At 63.0% G+C, this 23,978-nt stretch overlaps 1 protein-coding gene across 7 annotated transcripts in view; it reads right to left on the reverse strand.

Annotated features, from left to right (window-relative positions):
* Positions 1-32: 32 nt before the first annotated feature.
* Positions 33-23,978, reverse strand: part of Mroh1 (maestro heat like repeat family member 1) — a 74,573-nt gene continuing 50,627 nt past the window's right edge. For 4 of the 7 annotated variants that reach the window (XM_046448926.1, XM_046448925.2, XM_058580798.1 and 1 more), the window contains exons 14-43: positions 21,015-21,125; positions 20,575-20,719; positions 20,451-20,491; positions 20,000-20,141; positions 19,740-19,792; positions 19,355-19,462; positions 19,059-19,178; positions 18,781-18,903; positions 17,905-18,051; positions 17,802-17,828; positions 16,786-16,908; positions 16,456-16,535; positions 16,100-16,214; positions 15,896-15,991; positions 15,206-15,310; positions 14,249-14,384; positions 13,934-14,046; positions 12,824-12,976; positions 9,447-9,601; positions 6,410-6,575; positions 5,727-5,920; positions 2,870-3,007; positions 2,484-2,598; positions 1,942-2,088; positions 1,611-1,799; positions 1,157-1,312; positions 955-1,089; positions 779-881; positions 629-694; positions 33-383 (exon numbers count right to left, since the gene is read on the reverse strand). In XM_046448926.1, coding sequence (XP_046304882.1) covers positions 49-383; positions 629-694; positions 779-881; positions 955-1,089; positions 1,157-1,312; positions 1,611-1,799; positions 1,942-2,088; positions 2,484-2,598; positions 2,870-3,007; positions 5,727-5,920; positions 6,410-6,575; positions 9,447-9,601; positions 12,824-12,976; positions 13,934-14,046; positions 14,249-14,384; positions 15,206-15,310; positions 15,896-15,991; positions 16,100-16,214; positions 16,456-16,535; positions 16,786-16,908; positions 17,802-17,828; positions 17,905-18,051; positions 18,781-18,903; positions 19,059-19,178; positions 19,355-19,462; positions 19,740-19,792; positions 20,000-20,141; positions 20,451-20,491; positions 20,575-20,719; positions 21,015-21,125 — 3,837 coding nt within the window. In that variant the 3' untranslated portion in view covers positions 33-48. The remainder of the gene's footprint in view (positions 384-628; positions 695-778; positions 882-954; positions 1,090-1,156; positions 1,313-1,610; positions 1,800-1,941; positions 2,089-2,483; positions 2,599-2,869; positions 3,008-5,726; positions 5,921-6,409; positions 6,576-9,446; positions 9,602-12,823; positions 12,977-13,933; positions 14,047-14,248; positions 14,385-15,205; positions 15,311-15,895; positions 15,992-16,099; positions 16,215-16,455; positions 16,536-16,785; positions 16,909-17,801; positions 17,829-17,904; positions 18,052-18,780; positions 18,904-19,058; positions 19,179-19,354; positions 19,463-19,739; positions 19,793-19,999; positions 20,142-20,450; positions 20,492-20,574; positions 20,720-21,014; positions 21,126-23,978) is intronic. The other 3 variants (XM_046448931.1, XM_046448932.1, XM_046448930.2) reach the window with 3 other exon arrangements.

A 23,978-nucleotide genomic window follows, 5' to 3' on the forward strand; every position in this document is an offset into this window, starting at 1 on the left:
GAGGGGCCACATCACTACACCCTGTTACCCACTGAGGAGCAAACGGCTTTATTGGGAGACCTGTGGGGGCTCATGGGCTTGCCCTGCCCAGTCTGGCCCCCGGCCCCTTCCCCACCAGCAGGGGCTGGGTCCGGGTAGCGCCTGGCAGCAGAGTGTCCGAGGAGGGTCCGCAGGGCCTTCCTCTGGCAGGTGCAGGCTGCTGGTCTGCCTCAGGCGAACTTCACCAGGCGGCCCAGCGTCTCGGCAGACTTCTCCCGGACCCCGGGTGCTGGGTCCCGCAGCAGGAGCTGCAGTGCTGGGAGAGGGAGAGGCGGCTGTGTGCACGCCCTGCGCCTGCTCCTGGGGCCGCCCACAGCCTTCCTCACGGAGCTCTGCTGGAAGGGCTTGGGAGCCAACGGAAAGATAGTTTTTCCTTTTTTAGTGTTTTTTAAGCTCTTTTGGAACAGTTAGGAAGTTTCCGTGAATTACTAGAGACGATGAGGTCACCAGTGACAGGGAAAAAAAACTTGAAATCCAGGAAAATCACTTAGTCCCCGCAGATGCCCACAGGGTCACTGGGCCCCAGCAGAGCTGGGCAGGTTGCGGGGGTGGGGGGTGGGGTGGGGGCTCAGGCTGTAGGGGCACACACCTGCCATCAGTTGCTCCAGGTCCACCTGCGGCTGCTGCTCGGGTTCTGCATGCAGCACCAGGAACCCTGCAGCAGGTGGGGTTAGGTGTGTGGCAAGAGTGGAGGTGGGCCCCAGGGTCCGGGGGGGTAAGGAGGTCAGCCAGCGCTCACCTGTGAGCATGGGGGCTGCAGCGCGGACCTCTTCCAAGGTGCTCTTAAAGTAGAACAGGCTGGTGCTCACCAGGCGGCCCAGCAGGTCAGGGAAGTGATGCATCTGCAGAGGCAGGCAAGGTAGTATGGGTGGACAGCCTCGCCTGGGCGGGGCCTCCCCCGTGTGCCCATCTCACCAGGTGCTTGCAGGTTGAGTTGAGGAACTCCCCGAAGTGCAGGCTGCGTCCCTCCTGCAGGTGCTTGTGGAAGGTGGCTGCCAGCTCCTCGCACTCCAGGTTGGGGACACACATGCACAGGGCAAACCTGCAGGCCTAACAGGGTACCACGCTGAGCCCCGCGCCCTGCCCAGGCCCCACCCCTCCCCCATCGGCTACTCACATTGGCCACAGGGGCTTGAGGGTCCTGCAGGTGTAGCAGCAGAGGCACCAGCCCGCCCACAACCTGCTCCAGGAAGACTTCTTCACAGTCCCCATGGCAGGCCTTGTTGAGGTGCCCAAAGAGGCGGATGGATGCTTCTCGGAACTCCACCTTCTCCTGGCGGAGGTGTTGCCCTGTCACCTTACAGTGCTCCTCCCCCTGGCCCTCCTGCAGCCTGTAGCTATGGGCCCCTGTCAGGTGCCATCCTTCCTGTCCCATGTAGTGGGTGGGCTTGGGAAGAGAACTCAGGTTGCCACAGAAAAACTCCTTGTTAGGGGCTTGGGGGAGACAGTACCTGTTGGGGCCTAAGTGACGGGTGGAAGTATGGCTCGGGGGACTCATGGGGAAGTGGCAGGGACTGGCCGGGGGCCATGAACGCTGGCTTCAGTACCCAACCCCACCGTGGCTGGCTTACACTGTCGAAGAAGGGCCGGATGCGGATCACTGTGTGCAGCAGCACCAGGCGCAGGTCCCAGGGTGCCACCAGGTCCAGCAGTCGAGCCAGGCCCACCATGGCCTCCAGGGCCACCAGGCCGTGTGGGTCATCCCCGTCGTCCAGCCCGCTGATCATGGCTGTCAGGAGCTGGGGGCCGTGGGCCCGCACCTGGAAACCCTGCATTCAGCCTTTGCTCTGTCCCTAGCCCCTGCAGGCACTGTACCCCAGCCCCAAGCAGCTGCACACAGCCACCACCCTTGTCCACTTCCACCTGGATCTGCACACCCTAGCCACGGCCTGCTGGACCCACCTTGTCCGGGGAGCCAGAGGCCACGTTGGCCAGGCCACGCAGCACCAGTCTCCGCACACTGGTACTTGAGTCCTTCTGTCGAGCTGCCAGGTTGTCCAGCAAGGACTCCAGAAGCATCAGGTCATTGACCACATTGCTACTGAGCAGCTAGGGGCAGAGGCATCGTGACCACCTGCTGCCTCCTACCAGAGTACCACAGCAGAACAGGGGGTCCAGGACAGGCTGGGGATCCCCTTCCTCCCTCGGGTCTGCACTGACATCGCCACCCTGGCCTTCCACTGCCAAGGCCTGGCCAAAGTGTTAACCTCTACGGTCATTGAGGAGAACGAAGGCAGTGGCCACCAAGGGCCTGAGGAGCTCTGTCTGCCAGTCTATGGGCTGGGCCCACCACGGGCAATGCCAGGAAGAGTGAGCCAGCTCCACAGGGGCTGGGGAGGCAGCACCACCTGTGGGCTCCTACTCAGTTATGAGACAGAGATGGTGTCTCCCCAGTGCCCAGCAGGAAGTCGTGACCACCCCCCCCACCTCCCTCAGGGTCCTACCTCAGCCAGGAAGGCAGTGGAGGTGACTCTCTGGATCTCGTACAGGCTGTTCTGTGTGCACACAAGCGCCTTCACCACTAGGGGGAGCCGGGGCCCCGCACACCGGGCCATGGCACTGGGGAGGGAGGCCCCCAGGGGTTCAGAGGCTGAAGCAGCCTGCCTGGAGCCCACAGGCCCCGTCCAGTCCACTCACGTGCACCTCAGGGCGCTTTCACCCCTCACCCTGCATAGCCAGAACTCTTGGCAGCCCTGCCCAAGCCTTCCAGCTCTTCCTCTCAGACACCCCCTCCCACGGCCTCCTCTTCTGGCTCAGGAATGCCCCTCCTAGGCAGCTCCAGGGGACCTAGGCCCTCGGATGTCCCCTGAACAGAACTCGGCCTGCTTACCTGGCCAGCCGGGTGACCCCCTCCTCGTGCCCTGCTGAGGTCCTGAGCAGCTCCCAGCCCCCTTCCAGCTGCATACACTGTGCCACGTCCTGGCTGCCACCTCGGAGCAGCAGGGCCTGGAGCGCGTCCACTGCAGAGCTGTGGGGGTGTGAGGCTCAGCTGCCCGGTGGGCCCTGCCTGGGGCACAGGGGTCTGTGTGTCTCTTCCCACCAGGGCCAGGAGGGGCCTGGGGAGCTGAGCCTGCGTGCAGCCCCCTGTAGGCGCACACACGGGAAGGGATTCCAGGGCTGCCCAGCCCCCACGCCTGCCAGTCCACCCTTTAGGGAGCAGACTGCTAGGACTGCTGGGAGGTCCTTGGGTGCCCAGCATGACTGATGCAGGGCCTGAGACAAAGACCCTCATCTCTTGGCCTGGTGGGGAGCTTCGGATCAGGCTGAGCCACCTGGCCAACCAGCCTTTCTGGATTCCTCAGCCATAACTGCAGCAGGGACATCGGAAGAGGCCACATCTAGCTTCCAGCCTCTCCCAAGCACCTTTGCTGTGATGTGCCAAGCCACTGTTGGGCCATGACAGTAGCGGCCCCAGGTCTGGACCTGCACACAGCCAGTTCTTGCCCCTCAAAGGCCTTGGGTAACTCATGTCTGTGAGATGCTATGTCCACACTGGGAGACTCCAGGGCCTTCCATAGGGATGGCAGGCTGGGCCTCTGCCCCACTCCCAGGGATTAAGCAAGGCCACCAGGTGAGGGAGCAGAAAATGGCCCCAGTGCTGGAGCAGCTGGCAGAGAGGCATCCAGTGCTGGGGGTCACAGGCAGGGCGCTGGGCCAGATCTCTGGCTCTCCAGTTTCTTGCAGAAGACCTGAGGCTCACGGGCCAGCAGCCGACAGGAAATGAGACCAAGACCACACTCCCCAGGGCCTTGCTCCAGTAAGCCCTCTCTGCAGGTAGCTCTAGCATCCTCACTAAGGCCTGGGGTCTTGCCCAGACCAGTCCATCCCCGCAGAGGTCTGGTTCCCATGCCACTGCCTTCCTCTGCTCACTGGCCACTCAGGTTAGGCCCTACAATGGGTTGTGTACATCTGAGTCGGCGAGGCATCATCCCCATGAGCTCTTGCCCTGCGGGCAGACATCCAGAGGGCAGTGTGAGGAACCCACCATGGGTGACACCATGGCTGTGACAGCCTGTCCACTACAGTGGTCACCTCTTGCCAAGTGCTGGGCCTGAAAAGCCTTCTGTTTACCCTGATAGGCTGTGATCGTGTTGGGGACTATGGGGTGTGGGGGACAGTGGGTTCAGGTGTCCAGCCGGGTGGGCAGGGGCACTGCTGAAGCTTCAGGGCAGGCCTTGCCAGCCCATGCATGTGGGGCCCTCTCAGCCCTGGGGGCAAGGACCCCGGGTCGGGCTGGAGAAGCACAGCCTAGAAACCTAGGCAGAGGCTCCAGGAGGAAGCAGATGCTTGGAGCTTCCTGCCAGCCCAGCCACCTCCCTGGGGACATCCTGAGGTGGCTCACTGTTGGCCACCAGCTGGACCAGTGCCTTGTGTGCTCGGGGTGTGGGGTGGTGCTTGAGTAGGCACCCAGGAGTCCTCAGTTCTAAGGGAGGTCTGGACTTTGGGCTTGGGGGTCCTGGGCCCTGGGTATGGAGCAGCCTGCACTGACCACAGGCAGAGAGAGCCACACCAGCTGCTGCAGCTGATGCAGAGCACCCCACCTCCGTCCACATGGGACAGGGCCAGCCGTGGGCCACAAGGGAGCCAGGAGCGGGGTGCTAGACCAAGTGCCTGAGGGAGACAGCCGGCTCCTGCTCAAGGATCCTCGTTTGGCTCGTGAGCTGATGGCCTGTCAGCCAGGCCTTGCGAATGTCTGGGGCCCCGGGCTCCCGGGCTCCCGGGACGCTCACAGGCGGAGCTGAGTCCAGCGTGCCAGACCCGGGATTGGCCAGGCCAGCAGCTGCTCCTTCCCGTTCAGTTTCCACTGGGTCTTCAGGGAACCAAGCCAGCCCTGGCACCCGCACCTGCTGGGTTTACACGTGGGTCCTGAGGCTAAGCAGCCCCTGGAGGTGGTGGTGGGTGACTTGAGGCTACCCCTCCATGTGTCCCTGGCTGAGGTACCCACCCAAACCTGGACACCTGGGTGGGCTGGAGGCAGGGCAGTCAGGGTGGGGGCATAGCAACCCAGGGCTGGCCGAAGTCCAGGCTCACGGTCCAGGGCTCACGTGGCACTGCCAGGCTGCCTCATGGAGTGTCTTCTTCCACTGCTCAGACTGTTGGCAACCCTGAGTGTCCCCATGCTAGCCCAGAAATGACCCCAAGGACCAGGACCGGCAAGCCCGAGAGAGAGACACATGCTGCTAGATCTTGAGGACAGCGCAGCCCAGCCCTGGGGCAGGAGCACTGCACAAAGCCCAGGGCAGCCTGGCCACTCCTGCTCAGCACCCTGGCACACCCTGAGGTTGCTCTGCTAGGGCAGCTTCCTTCCATGCAGGCTCCAGGCCATGCCCAGAGACCCCCCACCGACCCACCGAGAGAGTAACATCCTGGACCACAGGCAGCTCCCTGCGAAGTCCCTGGCAGCCACCCATGGTCAGCACTGCTGCACGGGCTTGCAGTACCCCTGTCCCCACCCAGCGCCGGCCCTAGTCCTGTCTGCACAGGTGAGACGAGACCAGGGGGCTGCAGACGGGGGCCTTCACCCCCAGCACAAAAGGCGTCTGGGCACCACGACGACGGCCCGACCCTGCACCAACGGGCAGTGCCAGCCCTGGGAGCAGACTCTCCTGGACCCTCCCCTCAGGCCCAGGCAGCAGGCACGGTAGCTACCCTCCCTGCCTCCAAAGCGCACAGCAGACAGCCCTTACCTGCAGGGCTCCAGGCTCCTGGCCGGGGCTGTGCCAGTGCCCCTCCTCTCCTTGGCCTGCAGGTTCCGGGGCAGCTGGACGCCCACAGTGCAGCTGACGCGCAGCAGCAGCGCCACCAACAGCTGGGGGTACAGCTCCAGCACCGCAGTCCCCGAGGCGGGAGCAGACAGGACCTCATTCAGTGCACAGGTGGCCTGGGGAGAGGCCCCAGCAGGGTCGCAACCCCTAGGACACAGCGACCCCTGCTCTCTGACCCCAGGGCCCCACAAACCTCCGCCCCTTGGCATGTACCCATGTGCATGGGCTCCACAGAGGTCTCGGGTGGCCAGAGGAAGGCAGGAGGAATCCCAGGGCCACCACAGGGATGGTCCTGAGCAGCGTGGCTCCCGGGACAGGAGGCATGGTGGCCCTGGGAGGGGCCCTGGGTCACCCATTCTCTGTCCTTTAGGAAGAGGAAGGAATTCCCACAGCTGCTTTACTGCTTAAAATGTGGCCAGGCTGGCTTATTTTTCCCACAGGATGAAACGTGACACGGGCTCCCTTGGGGGCCGACACCTGCCAGGCTTTACGAGCCTGGGCCGGCGCCTGCAGCCCTGGAGCCCCCATGCAGCTGCCAGGTGCCTGCGGGAGCCTAGGCCTCCCTGTGGGGTGGGGAGCTTGGTGCCCTTGGAGCTCCCACTCACCACAAGGGGCAGCAGTGTGGCCACCCGGTGAGGGCTGCTGCCCAGCAGAAAGGCCCGGCTCTCTTTGAAGGGGACGTCCCTGCTCATCTTCTCCAGGAGCAGTTCCAGGACCTGCGTGGTGAGGCTGGGCTGCACGGCCAGGGCCCGCCACAGGGCACAGGTGTGGCTGGAGAGGTGAGAGGAGGGTCACCATGAACCACAGGCACTGGCTCCCAGGCTGGGCCTCTGCCCAGCAGCACTGAAGCCCCCGGCTCCCCAGTGCTCAGATACAGCAGCCTCAGCTCCAGCTAGACGGCACGCAGCATCCTGCCCTGAGACATGAGCTCCCCCCTTCCTCGACCTCAGAGGTCCGTAAACAGGGGCAGTGAGAAGCACTGCTGGGGCCCGCCAGAAACAGCAGCCTCTCAGGGAGGCAGGGTCCAGGAGGACACAGGGACGTGAGGCAGCACGGGAGATCACCTGGATGTCACGGGTAGCCGAAAGAGTCCCACGCCTTCACGGATATAGGTGTTCGGACTCAGAAGAATCAGTCAAGTTTGTGATCAGAGAGATCACTATAAAGTTCAGAATGTCTGATGGGAACTAGAAACCCTGAAGATATAGTAAAGTCGAAAGGAAACCAAAGAAACAGCCTGGGAGGCTGAGGCAGAAGGGTGGCAAATCTGAGGCCAGCCTCAGCAGCTCAGTACGACTGTCTCAGAATAAAAAGTAAAAAGGGAGGCTGTGGCTCAGCGGTAGAGCGCTCGCCAAGCCCGTGTGAGGCGCTGAGTTCGATCCTCAGCACCACATAGAAATAAATGAATAGAATAAAGGTATTGTGTCCAACTACAACGAAAAAAATTAAAAGGGCTGGGGATGGAGCTTGGTGGTAGAGAGCCCCTGGGTCCAATCCCCGGTATCAAAAATACACAATCTTGGGCTGGGGATGTGGCTCAAGTGGTAGCGCGCTCGCCTGGCATGCGTGCGGCCCGGGTTCAATCCTCAGCACCACATAGAAACAAAGATGCTGTGTCCGCCGAAAACTAAAAAATAAATATTAAAAAAAAAATACACAATCTGTAGGAATTATGATGATAAGGAAAGCCAAAGACACCTTCAAGTAAACATAAGTGGATTCGTCACTCAAGGATTCTTGCCAAAGAAATGCTAGAAGTCAGACTTGAGATGAAGGCAAGCGGTGGGGATCTCAGAGCCAGGAGCAACAGAGCCTGCGGGGTGCATGGACCCGCCCACAGCACAGGCAAGTCCCCGGGCAGCTCAGCTCAGAGAAGGCAGGCCCAGCTGGACCAGGGGTCCTGGGCTGTGCCAGGGCTGTACGCAGTGGGCCAGCCAGGAGGTGCCAGGGTGTGGGGGAGGCCCGGAGGCCCTGAGCCTGACCTTTATAGACGGGAAGCCCACTCCTGGCCCGCAGGGTGCACACCCAGCTGCTGGCCTGCTCGGCAGCTTGCTGACCACCCACAGCCACCCCGCCCATACCCTGCAGGAGATACGCGGGTATTAAAGATGGTTGTCCCTCAAAGCTCCACACTACAAACAACCCGAGATGTCCACCACCTGGAATCAGGAAAGTGAGCTGCGCAAGACACAGCCCTGAAGGACAAGCTGCCCCCAGCGCCCCCAGCCACACATGGTGCAAAGAAGACAGGGGCATCCATTCTGTCCCACCCATTTCCTGGAATCTCAGGTGGGGCAATCAGCCAGCAGCGAGGAGGCACTCAGTTGTCAGGAGGACGTGCCTGAGCAGTGCTTAGGGCCCTGGAAGGCTAGATGCTGTCTCTGCCCCCGGCGGGGGGTGCTGAGGTCTGCCAGCATGGAGTGACCACAGAAGGAACCAGGACACACGTGCCCTCTGCACATATTTACACCCCCACAGAAAAAGGAATAAGAAATGCAAAAAGAGCAAGCCAAGTGGTAAATATGTAGTAAAGTTCAACTAAATGAAGACTGCACAAGAGAGTGACTCGAGAGGCTGAGGCAGGAGGACCACACGTTGGAGGCCAACAAAACCCTGACTCAAAATAAAACGTGAGAAGTGCTGGGGGAAAGCTTGGTGGTAGAGTGCTTACCTGCACTCAACCCCAGCACCACACACACACACACACACACACACACACACACACACGCGAGAAGAGCAATGCCACGCCGTCAGAAAAGCTGGGCACACAGGTAGGCTGGGGGCTGGGGAGCGAGCCCTGAGCCACACAGGACACTGTGCTCAAAGCAACAGTGTCCCCTGTCTAACCATGGGATGGGAGCAGCAGAGGTGAGGAGACCCTGCTGGTGGGGTTCTCACAACAGGCTGGCGAGGGGCAGGCGCCAGGGCACACCCGCCTGCCAGGGGCAGAGCACAGCTCCTGGCCGCCTTCAAGGCACTTGTCAGAAACAGCTGTGACTCAGGGTGACACCGACAGGAGGGACACAGGCACGATACCCCTTGGCCCAGGGCTGTCCCTGTCAGCACCGCAGCCAGGACCAGGCACGGCAGCTCACGGGTTCGCCCCGGGTGCAGTGGCCCCAGAGGCAGGGCCAGCGAGCCCTCGAGAAGCTCAGGGGCCTGCGGTCAGGAGCCGGGAGGTGAGTTTGGGGAATGTCCTGTGAGGACACAAGTCCCTCAGCTTCTGGAGGGACCCAAAGTGAGCATGGCCACGGGAGGCTGTCCCCAGGGATGGCCCGACGGAGACGGCCTGCGGACCAGCCTCTAGCAGCCATGGCAGTCAGAGCTGGCGGGCAGCCCCGGGGCCACAGAGGAGGGCCAGGACCGGGCCCGGTGGGGAGCTTGATGGAGCCCTAACAGCCAGGCGGACCTGGGAAGGGCCTCAGCCAGACCCTGAGCGGCTGTGAGGGGCAGCCCCACAGTGCCTAGAGGCAGGCCTGTCTTAGAGGACTCCCGTCCCCACGGCCCGGGCCTGAGGACCCACTCAGAAAAGCTGGGCACACAGGTAGGCTGGGGGCTGGGGAGCGAGCCCTGAGCCACACAGGAAGGACCTCCCACGCTGGTCGACAAAGCTCCACCTAAGGGCCCGCCGGCGCTGGGTACCTGTCGAAGGGCAGGGGGCTGCCCAGCAGGCTGGACACTACGGCCGCGCAGTGCTGGGAGGCCAGCAGGTACAGGCCGTGCTGGGCGGCCGGCAGGATGTGCTCTCCCTGGGTCTCCTGCAGCTTGGAGCGCAGCACACTCACGATCTCCGGCACCTGCAGAGGGGACAGGACAGGAGGGAGACGTGGGGGTCAGGCCACAGACCAGGACAGATGAGGGCACACCCAGGTCAGGCCCACGCCACAAGGACAGCCTGGCTGTGGGGGACAGCCCCTGGAAACCAGAGCGTCCAGCTGCTGGCCCAGGGCCAGCTCCCGTGGTCCCAGTCGATGGAGACCGGATTCCATGTGGAGAGCAGCTGAGCTGGGCTCAGTGACAACACTTGCCCACGAGGCCTGTGTCCACCCCAACACCAGGAGCAGGACAGAGGAAGGGAAGGGAGACGGCAGAGGGACCGACGAGGCGCGGAGGGCAGGTGCGGGCCAGGAGGCACAGCGGACGCTGCTGGGCCCCTCAGGCCCACAGACTTCTGGAGGCCCAACTCGTGTGACTCCGACCGCTCCCCTGAGCGGCGCGCTGGGGGCCGGGGAAGACAGGAGAGGACGACGGCGCCTCAGAAAGGAGGGGTGTGGGACCTGGACACACCCACCAGGGTCTGCAGGGTCCTGCTGCGGCCCAGAGCAGTGAACAGTGGGGAACATGGACAGGTGGGTCCCCAGGCTCAGGGGTGCTGGCCGGCAAGTCTCTGCTCCCGCCTCTGCCGTGCCGTGCCCCACCGCCAAGGTCGGGCCGCTGGAAAGCACACGGCAGGCCAGCAGCACACTGTCCAGGCTGGGTCACCTCCCAGCTGCGGCAGAGGGACTCACCAAATGGCCTGAGCAGCTGGAGAGGAACAAGGCCTGCCCTGGCCAACAAGGACACTCAGAGGTGTGGCGGGAAGCGACAGGCTGGGTGCTGCCCACTGCGGAGGCGCGGGATGCCCAGTCACTGCCTGGCCCCAGCTTGGGTGGCAGCCCCTGGCACCTGCACTGCTGGCCCTGCTCCTCTGGCCGCACCTGGGCCTGACAGGTGGCTGCCACAGCTCGGTGGACTCTGGCTGGCCCAAGGGTCCCACCTGGAACAGCATGTGGCCTCCTGACTGTGTGCCTCCTGTGCTCTGCCACTGGGCACCTCCAGCCCCTGGAGGAGGCGCTGAGCTGCCAGCAGGCCTTGTCCACACTCGGTGAGGCCGTGCGGGGCTGCGGCAAGCTGTGGAGGCTGGTGTGGAGGCTGGGGATGGCTGGCCTCCACACTCACTGTCCCGCTCACAGCCCCAGGACGCCTCACACACCCAGGTCCTGCATAGACCCTGCCCCCTGAGTGACGGCTGCAGCCCACTGCCCGGTGGAGGCTGTACCCCAACCTTCCAGGCTCTTTTGGGCTCATGGATCTTCACCAGCCTGGCGGAGGGTCCTCCCCTCGCCGTGCACCCCTGCAGAGCACCCTCGCCTCTCTGTCCACTCCACGAAGAGCTTCGTGGAGACACAGTCCAGGAGCCACTCGAGAACACTGCCCACAGCAGAGTCCCACTCCCTCCCCAGCCCCCAGCCCCCCCGTCTCTGTGGTCTGCTGGTTCCGAATGTTCCAGGTCAACAGAGCTGCACGGCACATGGCCTATGTCTGGCTTCCTTCACGTGGGGCTGTTTCCAAGGTCCAGCTACTGTCCATTTGTTCACTGACATGGACATTTAGGTGCTGCTGCCATGAACATTTCTGCACAAGGTTTTGAGTGAAGCCGTCTTCATTCTCCTGGGGATGTGTGTACCTGGGAGTGGGCACGTACTATCTTTGTGTCGGACTTTCTTCTTTTTCTCACATTGTTAGCACTGGGAATTGAACTCAGGTGCTTTACACTGAGCTGCATCCTCAGTCCTCTAAATTTTTTTTTTTTTTTTTTTTTTTTTAATTTTGAGACAAGGTCTCACTAAGTTGCTGAGGCTGGCCTGGAACTTGCAATCCTCCGCCTCCGCCTCTCAAGTCACTGCTCACAGGCGTGGCCACCGCGCCCGGCTGTCCATGTCTGACTTTCTGAGCACCTCCCAGACAGTCCAATCAGCAGCACCTGCCCTCCCAGGGGTCAGCTTTAACTGGGATCTCCTCTTTTCTCAAGTTCCCTGGGCGCCCAGTGCACACCCCCGGCCCACAGCAGGCCGAGCTGGCCCCAGTGGCCTTCCCAGCCCTGCTCCTCTGACCCAGGGGGCTCTACCAGTGAGCACATCCTCAGCCCTTGGAATTTATTATTTTGAGACAGGGTCTCACTAAGTTGCTGAGGCTGACCTGGAACTTGCTATCCTTCCTACCTCAGCCTCCTGAGTCGCTGAGATTGCAGGCGTGTGCCAAGGTGCCCAGACACAGTCTCGGTTTCTACGAGGTCCCCTGCTAGGGTATCGCATGGCAGGGAAGAAAACAGAGGGTCACCGAAGCACTAGAGGCCCACGGTGCCAGAGCCCAGCTGCAGGAGCGACTGCGGCCGAGGCGCAGACCAACCAGGCGCTAAGCCTGGGTCAGCAGCACTGACCACCTGGCTCGGTAGGTCAGGTCCATGGAAGGACCTACCTTTGTCCAGAACAGAAGGACCCAAGGCTAAAGAAAGCCCCTAGAGGACAAGGCAGGTCAAGGCTTCTAGACAGAAGCCCTTTCTTGCAGGTGACAACAAGAGCACAGGCCGCAGAACCAGCAGGAGCTGGAGGACGTTCCCAGCAAGACGGTGACCCACAGCACGAGCCCCGCGCCTGCAGGTCCTGCGCCTGGAATGGAACCTCTCAACCCAGGAAAGCCCGGCCAGAGAGAGTGCGAGGGCTCAAGTCAGCCTTCTCCAGAGATGACAGGCAAATGGCCGAAAACCACGCGGAGACACTCGGCCTCAGTCACCGTCATAGGAACGCAAATTCAGACCTCACGTCTTTCGGGGGCCACTACAAAAAGGACAAACAGAAGCTGACGAGCACTGATGCCCACACAGCAGCCTCGGGCACCGCTGACGGGAATGTGGACGCGACGGCCACGTGCAGAACAGCAGGGAGGACCCTCAGGACGTCACACAGGCCACCCCAAGACCCAGGAACCCCACTCTGGGAATCCTCCCAGAAGGACCAAGGGCGGGGCCTGCAGAGGTGCCCACGCAGCACCCTCGCTGCCGTCCCCCGTGACAAGCAGGAGGAGCAACCAGTGCCCACCGCTGGACAATGGGTGACAGAATGAGGCACATGTAGCACTGGACCAGCCACAGGCCCAGCAGCCTTCACCTCCAGCTGGTCCTTCCCCCTGCAGACCACCAGCGGTGGACCTCCGAGCCTCAGCTGCACACCCCCCCCCCGCCCGACGCCGGGCCCACTCGCCTTCTCCAGCAGCGCGGGGCCCCGCTCCTTCAGCAGGCAGTTGATCATGACCGTAGCTGCACGGGAGCAGTTCTTGTCGGGGTCTCCCAGACCCTCAAACATGGTCAGCAGGAGGCTGATGAGCTGGTCTGGCGGAAGGCGCTTGGCAATGATCTAGAAAGGGTGATGCGGAACCAAGAGGCGAGGCCCCTCCAGACACCACTCACTCAGGGAGGCCCCAGGGGTTGGCAAGTCCCTCCTGCGCAGTGGCCCCTGAGCCCCTGCAAGGACCTGGCTCCCCTGCAGCTCAGCAGCCGACAGGAGCCCCTTTCCTCCTCCTGTGGGCACGAGGTGGCCAGAGGTCAAGGCGAGGAGAGCAGGGGAGGGTGAAGAGGCAGCAAGAGCTGCCTGAGCCAAACCACCGGCTCCCACTACCCTGCCTGGCCCCTGCTGCGTCTCTGTTCCCCTCAGAAAGGGTGCAGGTGACCACGTCCTTCCTTTTCCCTTTGTCAGACTCAGACCCATGAGGGTCCTCCCAGGGAACACAGGAATGCAGCAACATGGGGCTGCAGGGGGGCAACCTCTTCATCCCCTGGAGCCCTGCTGGGCCTCTGAGTAGCCACCAGGAAAGCTAGGGGCAGGAAGAGACAGGACAGCTCAGGCTAGTCACAGGGCCCAGGGAGTACAAGAGATGGGGGCGAAGGGGACACCCCCACAGAGCCACGCGCAGGCTGCTGAGGGATGAAGGCCTGGGACAGGGAGACAAAGGACCTCGGCCCCTGCACAGGCCAGAAGCCAAAGGCAGCCCTCCGCTGTCCAGAGAGGCCATGTGCACAACACCAAGAGAGGCCATCGGGCTTCTGCTCGGGAGCCTACAGTGCAGGAGGCCTGGCTGTGAGGCTCCGTGCCCCAGGCCCAGCCTCACCACACGGAACACCACTCTGCACAGCCCATGGTGCCTCAGGAGGAAGGCGCTGGGGGCACGGGAGTTGTGGGCCCGAGACTGGGCCAGACGACACATTGTCTGAAGGCAACATGTCCCCACCCTCGTCCCCTGCTCTGCGCTGGAGCACAGCCTAGAGACGCCAGGCAGCCCCAGCCCTCCTCCTCGGGCACATGCCTCGCAGGTACCTGGGCTACGCTGTGGCAGGTGTGGAAGAGGGTGGCAGGGTCAGGGTGCACCAGGCCGTCCTTGAGGCTGAGCAGCCGCTCGGCCACATCATCGCGGTAGTCTCGGGAGAACCCTGAGGGGCCAGAGGGGCAAGGCTGAGGTCCTCTGGGACGAGTAGCCTGAACTCCAGGCTAAGCAGGCGGGGAAGGTCGAGGGACAGCAAACTCGGACGTAGGCGACGGAAAGGCATCGGACTGCCTGGCCCAGGACCGCCCGCTCCCACTGCCCGCCCGCCTGCCTGGCCGACAGCCACCTCCCCTGCCTGCCGGGCTCACCCTCGTGGCCCAGCTGCAGGTAGAGCAGGGTGTAGACGCAGTCCACGGCCTGCCGGCGGGTGGCGGAGCACAGATCGGCACACCGCGGGGAGAAGAGGCCAACGAGGAGGCCCAGGTTGTGGAAGGGCACCAGAGCCTGGGGGGAGATGGTAGGCCAGGGAAGGCAGGTACAGTCCCCACCGCTGACACCCAGAGTGGGCCTCCCTGTGGTGGCATGGCCCCCACACCCAGCACAGGGGACCTGCTCGGCTCCACTAACCACCTGGGCCACCTAGCACCCCGAGCACAGCAGTTGCTGGGGAAGCAGTTATGGGCAGGCAGAAGGGTGGTCAGGGGATCAGGGGGAGGCCCCTGCGTGGGCAGCAGAGGGGGAGGAGGCACAGGACTCTGCTGACTCGGCCACATCCTTGGGAAGTCCCTCCTCTGGAAGGCCAACGCCCTGGGACGGAGCAGGTCCCCGGCTGGCTCTCAGGGCTCGCTCCTCCACGCTGACCTTCGGCCCTTCTCCACTTCCCAGGGCCTGGCCCCATCAGCTGCCCCTCCCCCGGGCTCTCACAAGCCCCCGGATCCCGCTGCTCTTGCACCCCAAGAGTCACTGCTGCTGAGAATGCAGGGCTTCCAGAAGGCAAGACTGGGCTGTGGGCCTGGGGCCGCGGGCAGGTGGGTGGCCTCTGTTCTTAGTGAGCCACATTCTCAACAGGGACGTGACGAAGTCAGGCAATGACAAAGCAAGCGGCCCGGGCACAGACCCCAGGGTCACTCCTGGCCAGGACCACTCCCGGCAAAAGGACGAGACCCGAGCCGGGGCACCGAGGGGGAAGGCCCGGGAGCCTGCAGGGTGCTCCGTGGACGAGGGCCACATGCAGGGGCTCCCAAGCCAAGGGACCCACAAGGGGTGGGGCAGACAGAGCTGCTGGAGTGGCCGCGCCCTCCCTGCCCACAGGGGCCTGTACTCACGCTGACGTGCAGGTGCTGCCGGAAGTGCTGCAGCAGGCGGGTGCTCAAGCCCAAGGCCCGTGCCCGCTCGTGGCCCTTTGGGGACTTGATCCATGGGCTCAGGTGCTGAGGAAGAAGGGACTTCACCCAGGTGCCAGCTTGGGGACCGCCCAGAAGAGCAGAAGCCTGTGTCCTGAGTGCCAGCTCGGAATCCCTGAGGGGGTCAGCCCTCCCCACCCATGCAGCTCCCGTCCCGGGACCCGCAGCAGCTCAGCCCTGCCCCACCCCTGTGCTGTCTGCTCACAGACGCGGCCCACCCCAGGTGACCAAGAGTAAACCAGGCCTGTTAGGCACAGGTAGAGTCCACCTTGGCCCTAGAAGGGTGTCCTCCTAGACCCAGGGGTCCACCCCAGCCCACTATAACCATGAAGGGAGATGGAGACATGCTGCAGCAGGACCATGTCCTGCCATCTTGCTGGCCCCCAGTGGTCAGGAGTTACGTCAGGACCCATGCTTCTCCAACCCAGCACCACGCAGTGGGGGAGAGGGACAGGCCGCGCCCCCTGCATGGCTGTCCAGATGGGAGTGCTGCCTGCCTGCTCAGACCACCCACCGCAGAGGGTATCAAACTGAGGTACCCCTGTGGGGAGAGAGGGCCATGAAAACAGGGAGGGGCCTGGCAGACTGCCCTTCCCCACCCCCACCGCACACCTCGACCATGATCTGAAGGCCCTGGGGAGTCATGTTCCGCTGCAGGAGGCCCGCCAGCAAGTCCTCCAGGGCACGGACCGTGTCCTGATACAGGGACTGGAAGGAAAGCCAGGACACCGGGCCGCATAGGTGACCCACCACCTCCAGCGGTCTTCCCATTGCCCCACTGGACACATGCACATGGCGAGAGACACACGGCAGTACCTCCTGGCTGCCGCCATCCTCGCGGTCCGGCTCGGGAACCAGGGCCACGACACTGTGTAGGCAGCCATGGATCACTTCTGCCCGCGCCTGCTCCTCTAGTGCTGGCTCCAAGGAGCTGAACGGGGAGTTAAGGGCCCCAAGCAGTCACCCTTGCAGAGGGCCCTCTCCAGCCAGCGACGCAGAAGTCTCTGGTCCTTCAAGGATGGCAGAGCTGCTTCAAGGATGGCGTGGGCTCAGGCCTGTCGGCCGCAGAAGTGGCCACCCCTGGAGCTGAGCAGCACTGGGGGCGGGTGTCCCTCCAGGACCCGGCCCTGGCGACCCAGCGCGGCCTGCCGACGCACGGCCAGGAAGGATACACCAGGTGGGTGCAGGCGAGCATGGCCTTCTTGCGCAGGGGTGTTTTCAGGGAGTCCAGGGGCTCCGCCCTGATGAATTCCTGGCAAGGCAGCCGCAGGGCTTGGTCATCAGGAGGCGCCCGCCTTCCTCCCCGCTTAGCCTACCCCCAGGCCACGTGGAGGGCTGGGGCTGCCTGTCCCCACAGAACCCTGTGTTCCGTCCCCAGGCCACCTACCTGTGTCCCCCCTCAGTCTTCCCCAGGCCTCGCCCACGCTGCCTGTCGGCAATGCCCCAGCCGGCCCACCTGCTCCCCTGGACCCTGCCTCAGAGCGTGCTCTGCCAGAGCTCACCATCATCTGTGCCACCAGCTCTGCTTTCCTTGAGAAGTAGAAGGAGCTGGCCTGCGCACTGCTGCAGATGGCCTGGCTGACCATGCACAGGCTCTGGACAAGGCATAGCTTCAGGGCCGGGTCCTGGAGGAACACCCGCCCCCAGTGCTGCTCAGCTCCAGCGGGTGGCCACTTCTGCGGCCGACAGGCCTGAGCCCAGCAGCAGAGGCTAGCCCACACGTCGTCCTTTCCTTTGCAGCCACTGACATAGCCACTCTGGGCCTCAAGGGCCCTCCAGCCAGCCCCCCTTGTCAGAGAAGCCCCAGGCCCCTGAAGTTCAGGTCCCCCAGGGCAGACACCGGGCAGTGTGGTCAGACGGGGGGGCAGAGCCTGGGTGAGGCCCCCTGCTGTGGGCCTCAGAGAGTGAGGAAAGCCGTCCTGGGGACAGAGGGCCAGCCCCCAGGCTCACGGGCTGGGAAAAGAAACCAGAACAGCCCCCGCGGGCCAGCCAGCCCCAGAAGGCTGTGCTCTTCAAGGGTGGTCGGCTGTCCCCACCCCACGTGGGTCTGGTCAGGTTAGTGCCAGAGACGCCAGAAAGGAGGGTTAGTTGAGACCAGGGGAGCCTCCAGACCACCTCCTCTGCTTCTGGCTCAGCCCGGCCCACGGCCTGCGGGGACCCAGAGATCACAGCCCTGAAAGCTGCAGGGAGCAGAACCCAGGAACCCTGGTCGTCCCTGGGATGTGGGCCTGTGCCTCAAAGCGGGTGCCCACCTGTCCTCCTGCATGTGGCCCTGGGCTGGCCGCTCAGAGGTGACAAAACCCAGCCCCTCCCGAAGGCAGGAGCTCAGCTACTCTGGCCCTGGCAAGGGGGGCTGTTCCAAGGGGCAAGAGAGGGCCATCCTCCAGAGCCTCCCTCAGGGTACCACCAGGTGCCCGTGAGCTCCGGCTGGCAATGCTCCCGCAGCCCAGCCCAGCCCAGCCCAGCCCAGCGGAGAGACAGGAAAGCACAGGCCACCCCCGAGTCCTGCACACTGTACCTTGGTTTCTACCTTTATTCCCAGAACCTGACAACAGAAAGTGAGACCAATTAAGACCCAAGACTGGTGTCCGTGACCAGCCCCCGGGAGCTGCGGCGCCCACCTTGGTGCTGAAGCACTGGAACATGTTGCGGAGGACCTCAGACTCCACCTTGGCCAGCACCAGCTCGTGAGGGGCCCGCGCGGCCACATGCCCGTAACAGAGGATCAGCGCGCTCTTCACCTTCTCCAGCTCCTGCTCGCCCCGATCCTGGCGGGCGGAGAAGCAGGTCAGCACGCGCCTCTCACTCTCCCACGCAGAGTCTTCAATGCAGACTCTATTTCTAAATCCCTCGGTTCTCGCAGAGGAAGGGCCAGAGCCAGCCACTGACACCAGAGGAATAACTCGGTGCTACCTGGGGACAGCAGGAGGACAGGCCAGCTGGCCAACCTGGGCCCATTGGGAAGGTGGCACAGAGGAAGGGTTGAGGCAGTGGTGCCCAGGGGAGGGGCCAGCAGGCAGGAGAGTGGGGAGCCCAGAGTTTGAGGCCCTGCTCTGGCCCCAGCACTGCAGACCAGCCCTCGGTCCTGGAGGCAGTCACTGGACCAAAATGAGGGACAATGGCCAGGTTGCAGACCAGAGTGTGGACTGGGAGGAGGGGACTAGTCCTTCCTTAAATCTAGCCGTGGTTCTGAGCAGCCGCTGCGGGCCAGAAGGGGAAAGGTTGGCGTGGCCAGCCGGGCAGCTCCAGGGCTTCCACACTGCTCCCAGAGGCCCCTCCGCATCACAACTGGCAGAGGGAGGAGCGCCTGTCAGCCCCGCGGCTGCAGGACAGGGGTGGGCTTCCTTCCAAGTCCAAGGACACTGTACCCCACAGCCTCAAACTTGTGAAAAGACAAAGCGCCCTCAGAGGACAGGACCCCTGCCCTCCGCCCCAGACCTCCAAACACACGGTGGCGGCCACGCAGGGGGACCCTCCTGACGGCCCTCCACCCTCACCTTGAAGATGCTGAAGATGCCGCTGGGTTTCCTGAGCACAGCTGACCTCATGAAGTCCTCCAGCTGGGTCAGAGTGTCCTCAAGGTGGGCAGTGGCACAGATCCCAAAGCAGCAGGCCAGGCCCTGGGGTAGACACTCAGCGGTGCTCGTGTCTGGGCCAGGAGGCCCCAGCCCACCCCGCTGCTGGGTGTGGGAAGGGGCACACACATGCCGGGGTGCAGACAGGGCGCCACGCACACACCTGCACCTCGGGACAGGGCCCTGTCCTGGGCGCCCACCTCGTGCTCCGCCTGCTGCTGGTAGCTGGCGGCTCCCAGCAGCTCCCGCAGGCTCTTCCTCACCACCTCCCTGCTCGCAGCCGCCGCCAGCGTGGTCCCCAGGCACTTGTACAGGAAGTTCTGGAACAGAGGCACAGGGCTCAGTGCAGCCGCTCCCCACCCGGGGAGATGGTGCCGTCCTGCCCAGGGGACAGGCCCGAGGACAGAGGGCAGAACCCAGGGTGTCTAGGCAGCAGGAGGTGGGCCTCAGGCTTCCCCCTCTCCCAGGGGGACGCGCCCCAACAGCGCCCCAGCACCTTCTCCTGGGGCACCCTGTTGTAACTTGGCAGCCGCTTGCGCATCTCCAGGCTCAGCTGGCAGGTCCATGTGTTGTCAGAGACGACGGCCAGGGTGTCCCGCAGGAACTGCCAACGAGGGAGCCATGAGGGGCTGGCTGGGGGGGCAGGCAGCGGCCCTGCAGCAGGCGCGGGTGGGAGGGAAGGCCCTCCCTGTGTCCTGGGCTGCTGGGGCGGAGGCCAACTGCCATCCTCACCCAAGACGCCCCATTCCTGTGCCCCTCACCCAGCCACACCACCAAGTGGACAGACAGTGTGGCCCCAGGAGGGCACAGCCCGAGGCCTGTCCCCCAAGCCCGCCCTGCCCAGGACAGAGAGGCCACTCTCCGTCGGCTCCTCCTCTCACCGTCAGCAGCTTTTCCTCCCACTCCTGCAGGGACAGTGTCTCCTCAGTGTGCGCTGAAAGCACCGGGCACCCCGTCAGCCCGGGCTGCCGAGCAGGCCTACCTCAGCGGGTACCCGCACCTCCCAGGCTGCAGCCCTGGCATCCCGGGCACCCTGTGCCCCGGCTGCAGCCTCTACTGACCCTGCCTTGGACCCCAGCCAAGAGGGTCCATTCAGACTCACAAACCCGCACACCCCTGGCCAAGGCGAGGCCGGTCTCACCCTCCAGGTGCTCCAGCAGCAGAGGAACGGCCGTCTCCCACGGCTGAGCCAGCAAAGGGTGGATGCTCTGGCGCATGACCCCCAGGAGGCGCAGCGAGGCGGCTCCACGCCCGTCCCCCAGGTAGGGGTTGGAAGACACGACCTGGGGGGCGCGGGGTGGGAGCTTTCTGAGCAGGGAGCTGACGTCCTCGTAACACCTGCCCCTGCAGATGTGTGCTCAGCTGGACCACGCCAGGGCCACAGGGATCTACACAGGTGCCGGCTGCCCAACCCGGGGAAGAAAGCCTGTGGCCACAGGGGGGGTGGCTCCCTACCAAGAAGGCAGCCCTGGCAGCCATGTGGACAGGGACAGAGATTCAGGGACACAGGAGGCAGGCGCTGGGGCCAAGCCAGCAGCGGGCTGGGGGTGGGTGGGGGGCGCCCGCTGGTGTGCTGGGAGAGCGGCGCTTACCAGCAGTCTGGTGGTCACAGCGTAGGGAGACGGGAGGTTGGCTGGACAAGAGACATGGAGAGAGTCACTCAGAGGGACAGGCACAGGGCGGGGTCAAGTGAGCATGGGCCTGGGGAGTGCGCACCGTGGGCCTCCAACTGAACCAGGAAGGCATCTGCCCCCGCCTCCTGCCTCTTGAGGGCCAGATGCACCAGGCTCCGACAGAGCGGGGTCAGGGCCTCGGTGAAGTGCGCGGGGACGAGGAACTCCATCAGGTAGGGCCAGAGGACCTGGGGGCAGAGGCCCCGGAGGGCCCCGGTCAGTGCCAGGGCAGCCAGCACACCAACAGGGCCGCTCCCTGGGGCTGCCCAGGGCTCCCTCTGAGCAGAGTTCAGGTGTGGACGTGCCCTTCACTTGTCCTGCTGTAGGTCAGGGGACTCTGAGCACTGCCCTAGGGAGGCAGCACTGAGCAACGCCCGGCTCACCTGTCACCCAGGACTGGGGTGGGCAGGGTGAGGGGCGGGGCCCCCGGGAGAGCCAGGTGAGGGCCAGCCCAGGCAGGGCCTGCTGAGGTCGTCCACTCACGTCACTCATCCTGTCCACCGTGGTGCTGACCAGGTAGAGGGTGCGGACACTGACGGCCCGCACGCTGTCAGCGGCTGCCAGGTCTTCGCCATCAGGGCCTGGCTTCTCAGGCTGGGTTGGGTGAAAGGCCAGAGTGTGCGTGAGCCAGGTCGAGGGCGCTGCCTCAGGCAGTCACACAAGGGCCACCTGGCTGGCCTCCTACACCTGGGGACGCCTGCCTCAGCTGCCACAGTCAGGAAGAGGCGCTGGGCTGAAGTCCCCCAGGCCACCGCGCGAGGGCCAGGCGGCTCAGGCGGCTGGGTGCTGCGGTCCTCTGTCTTACGGAGAGGCTCCCACAAGACGACGACTCTGTGCTCCCAGGTGCTCTGAGCCGTCCACTCACTTTGAAACTCCAAACGCAAAACGTGAACAACAGAGAAAGGGCAAATCGGCGCCAGACCCGGGAGACTCCTGCTACCCTCGTCTTAGGAACCAAAGGCCACGTGGAGAAACAGTGATGTGAAGGCCCCGAGCAAGGCTTCTAGATCACGCTACAAAAACACAGAACTTCCTAGGAAACCCTGTGAGCAACTCTGATTCAACAAACTTGAGGAGCAGAAATCAAGCAGGCCAGACTCACTCTGACAGGCAGTCACACAAGTCACAGTAGCCATGACACCCACCTGGTGGCTTTTAAAGATGGCACCAAGAAAACACGTGGGTTAAAAAGAAACTAAACCGTCAGATACGAACACAGTATCAGGCCGAGTCCAGGGACACGTCTCAGCTGAGACTCACCAAGGAAGGGACACCATTAGCAGCATGAACCCAGAACCAGAAAGAATCCCAGAAATACTGTGTGAAAGATCCTCGTGGTGGACACAGAGGACCCAACTCAGGAAGGCGACGATGTGGAGGGGAACTACTGGTTGGAAGAAGGATGGGGACATATCAAATGAAAAAGGCTAAAAGACCAACAGAGGGACGAACGGTCAGGCAGATGCAGAACAGCCATACAACAGCAAGTAAAAATGGGACACAAGAACTGTTTAAAGGGATTAAGCGGAGACCTTCCCTAGAGAGACGAGGTGACAAGAGCCTGTGTGGAGAGGGCCAGGGCTGAGCAGGGTGCCAGGTGTCACAGGGCCAGTGCCCAGGCCCAACAGGCACACTCAGTGGTCACCCCTTCCCCTGCCACCTCTCCACACCGCCTCGTCACCCAGACTGCCGCTCTGGGCCCACTGGACACTAAACCCTCCCTGTTCCCAGCCCTGCCTGTCCCCGTGGATATGGCTCCTAGCGACCTCGGAGGAGTGGGCTCACAGCAGGTGCCCTTGTCAACAGATGCCCTCTAGGCCACCCATGGTGCAGGGGGGCAAGGGTTTCCTCCCTTTTTAAGGACAAATGGTACTCCACTGTACGGACAGGCCTGTTGTGTCTGTCCACTCACTCTTCCATGGACACTGGGTTGCTTCCACCTGCGGCCACTGTGAACGGTGCTGCCATGACCATAGGTGTATATGAGAATCTCTGAGAAGCTGCTCTCAATTCTTTTATGTATCCCAAACCGCCATGCCGTTTTACATGACGTCCACGGACACCCGCCTTCCCTCGGGGCCTGGAGTCCTGGGGCCGCAGCTGGGGGAGCCTGTCCCTCAGCCTCCGAGTCTAGGCCCCGCAGAGGCACTGCAGTGTCTGCTGGGCTAGGAGAGCACAGGAGGTGTGCCCGTGGGCCGCAGCCCTGACGGCGTCACAGCCGAGTTCTCCGAGTCCTTCCAGGGAATCGAGCTCACTCCAGAAACAGAGAAAACCCAAAGGGTGCTGTGGTGACTAAAGAAGGTAACTTCACCAGGTGCAGGGACACATGCCCGTAACCCCAAGCCTCAGGAGGCCAAGGCAGGAGGGAGGGCAGGTTTGAAGCCAGCCTGGGCAACTTAGCAAGGCCCTAAGCAACCTACTGAGACCACGTCTCAAGATAAAATGTAAAAAGGGCTGGGAATGGAGCTCAGTGGTTAAGCACCCCAGGTTCAATCCCTGGGACCCCCCAAAAAGAAGGTGACTTCATAGTTAAAAACGTCCTACAGCCAGGTGTGGTGGTGCACCCCTGTAATCCCAGCGGCTCAGGAGGTGAGGCAGAGGCAGGAGGATCGTGAGTTCAAAGCCAGCCTCAGCAATTCAGCGTGGTGCTAAATAATTCAGTGAGACCCCGTCTCTAAATCCAATCCAAAACAGGGCTGGGAACGTGGCTCCTGGGGCAAGGGCCCCGAGTGGTTCAATCTGCTGGGCCCAGTCTTAACAGCAACTGGGAAGAAGGGAGGCTGCAGAGACTCTTCCAGGAGCCAGGGGAGGAGGGAGCTCGACCAACTAGCCACAGGGGCCTGGGCCGCGGGAAGGCCTCACAGGGAAGGCCAGGGCTGCGTCCCTGTGGGGAGAGCTCGGCTCCCACCACGGTGCCAGCACTGGACTGCAGGTCCTAACTGATGACGAGGCAGGAGGAAAAGAGACATCAGGAGGGGAAGGAAGCGGGAAACCATGATTTCAAGAAGTCATGATGTTCCATGTGGAAAACTGCAAAGAATTGACAAAAATGCAAAGCCACAGGATAAAAAGTCAACACCTAAAACCAACCGTCTGCCCATTTCTAACTCCATGCCATCCGAAATCCAACTCAGGAGGCCGAGGCAGGAGGATCCCAAGTCCCAGGCCAGGCTGGGCAGCTCTGTGAGAACCTATCTCAAAAACAGACCAACCAACAAAAAACAGAAGAAGGAGAAAAGAGAAAAGAAGGGATAAAGGAGAACAGGGAAGGAAGAGGAGGAAGTAAAGGTCAAAAGGAAGAAGACCCTGAAGTGAGGAACACGGTGAGCTCAGGCCCAGACCCATGGAGTCCAGGACCCACAGACTCTGGGTCTCGCCGACTCTAAGATACTGATGAAAGACATGCAAGGATCCGAATGAGCATGGGGACATGACCTCCTCATGCTG

Source organism: Marmota monax, unplaced genomic scaffold (assembly GCF_021218885.2).
Source record: "Marmota monax isolate L192 unplaced genomic scaffold, Marmota_monax_Labrador192_F-V1.1 WCK01_AAM20220418_F8-fsc00073, whole genome shotgun sequence".
In the NCBI taxonomy this organism is placed as follows: Eukaryota; Metazoa; Chordata; class Mammalia; order Rodentia; family Sciuridae; genus Marmota; species Marmota monax.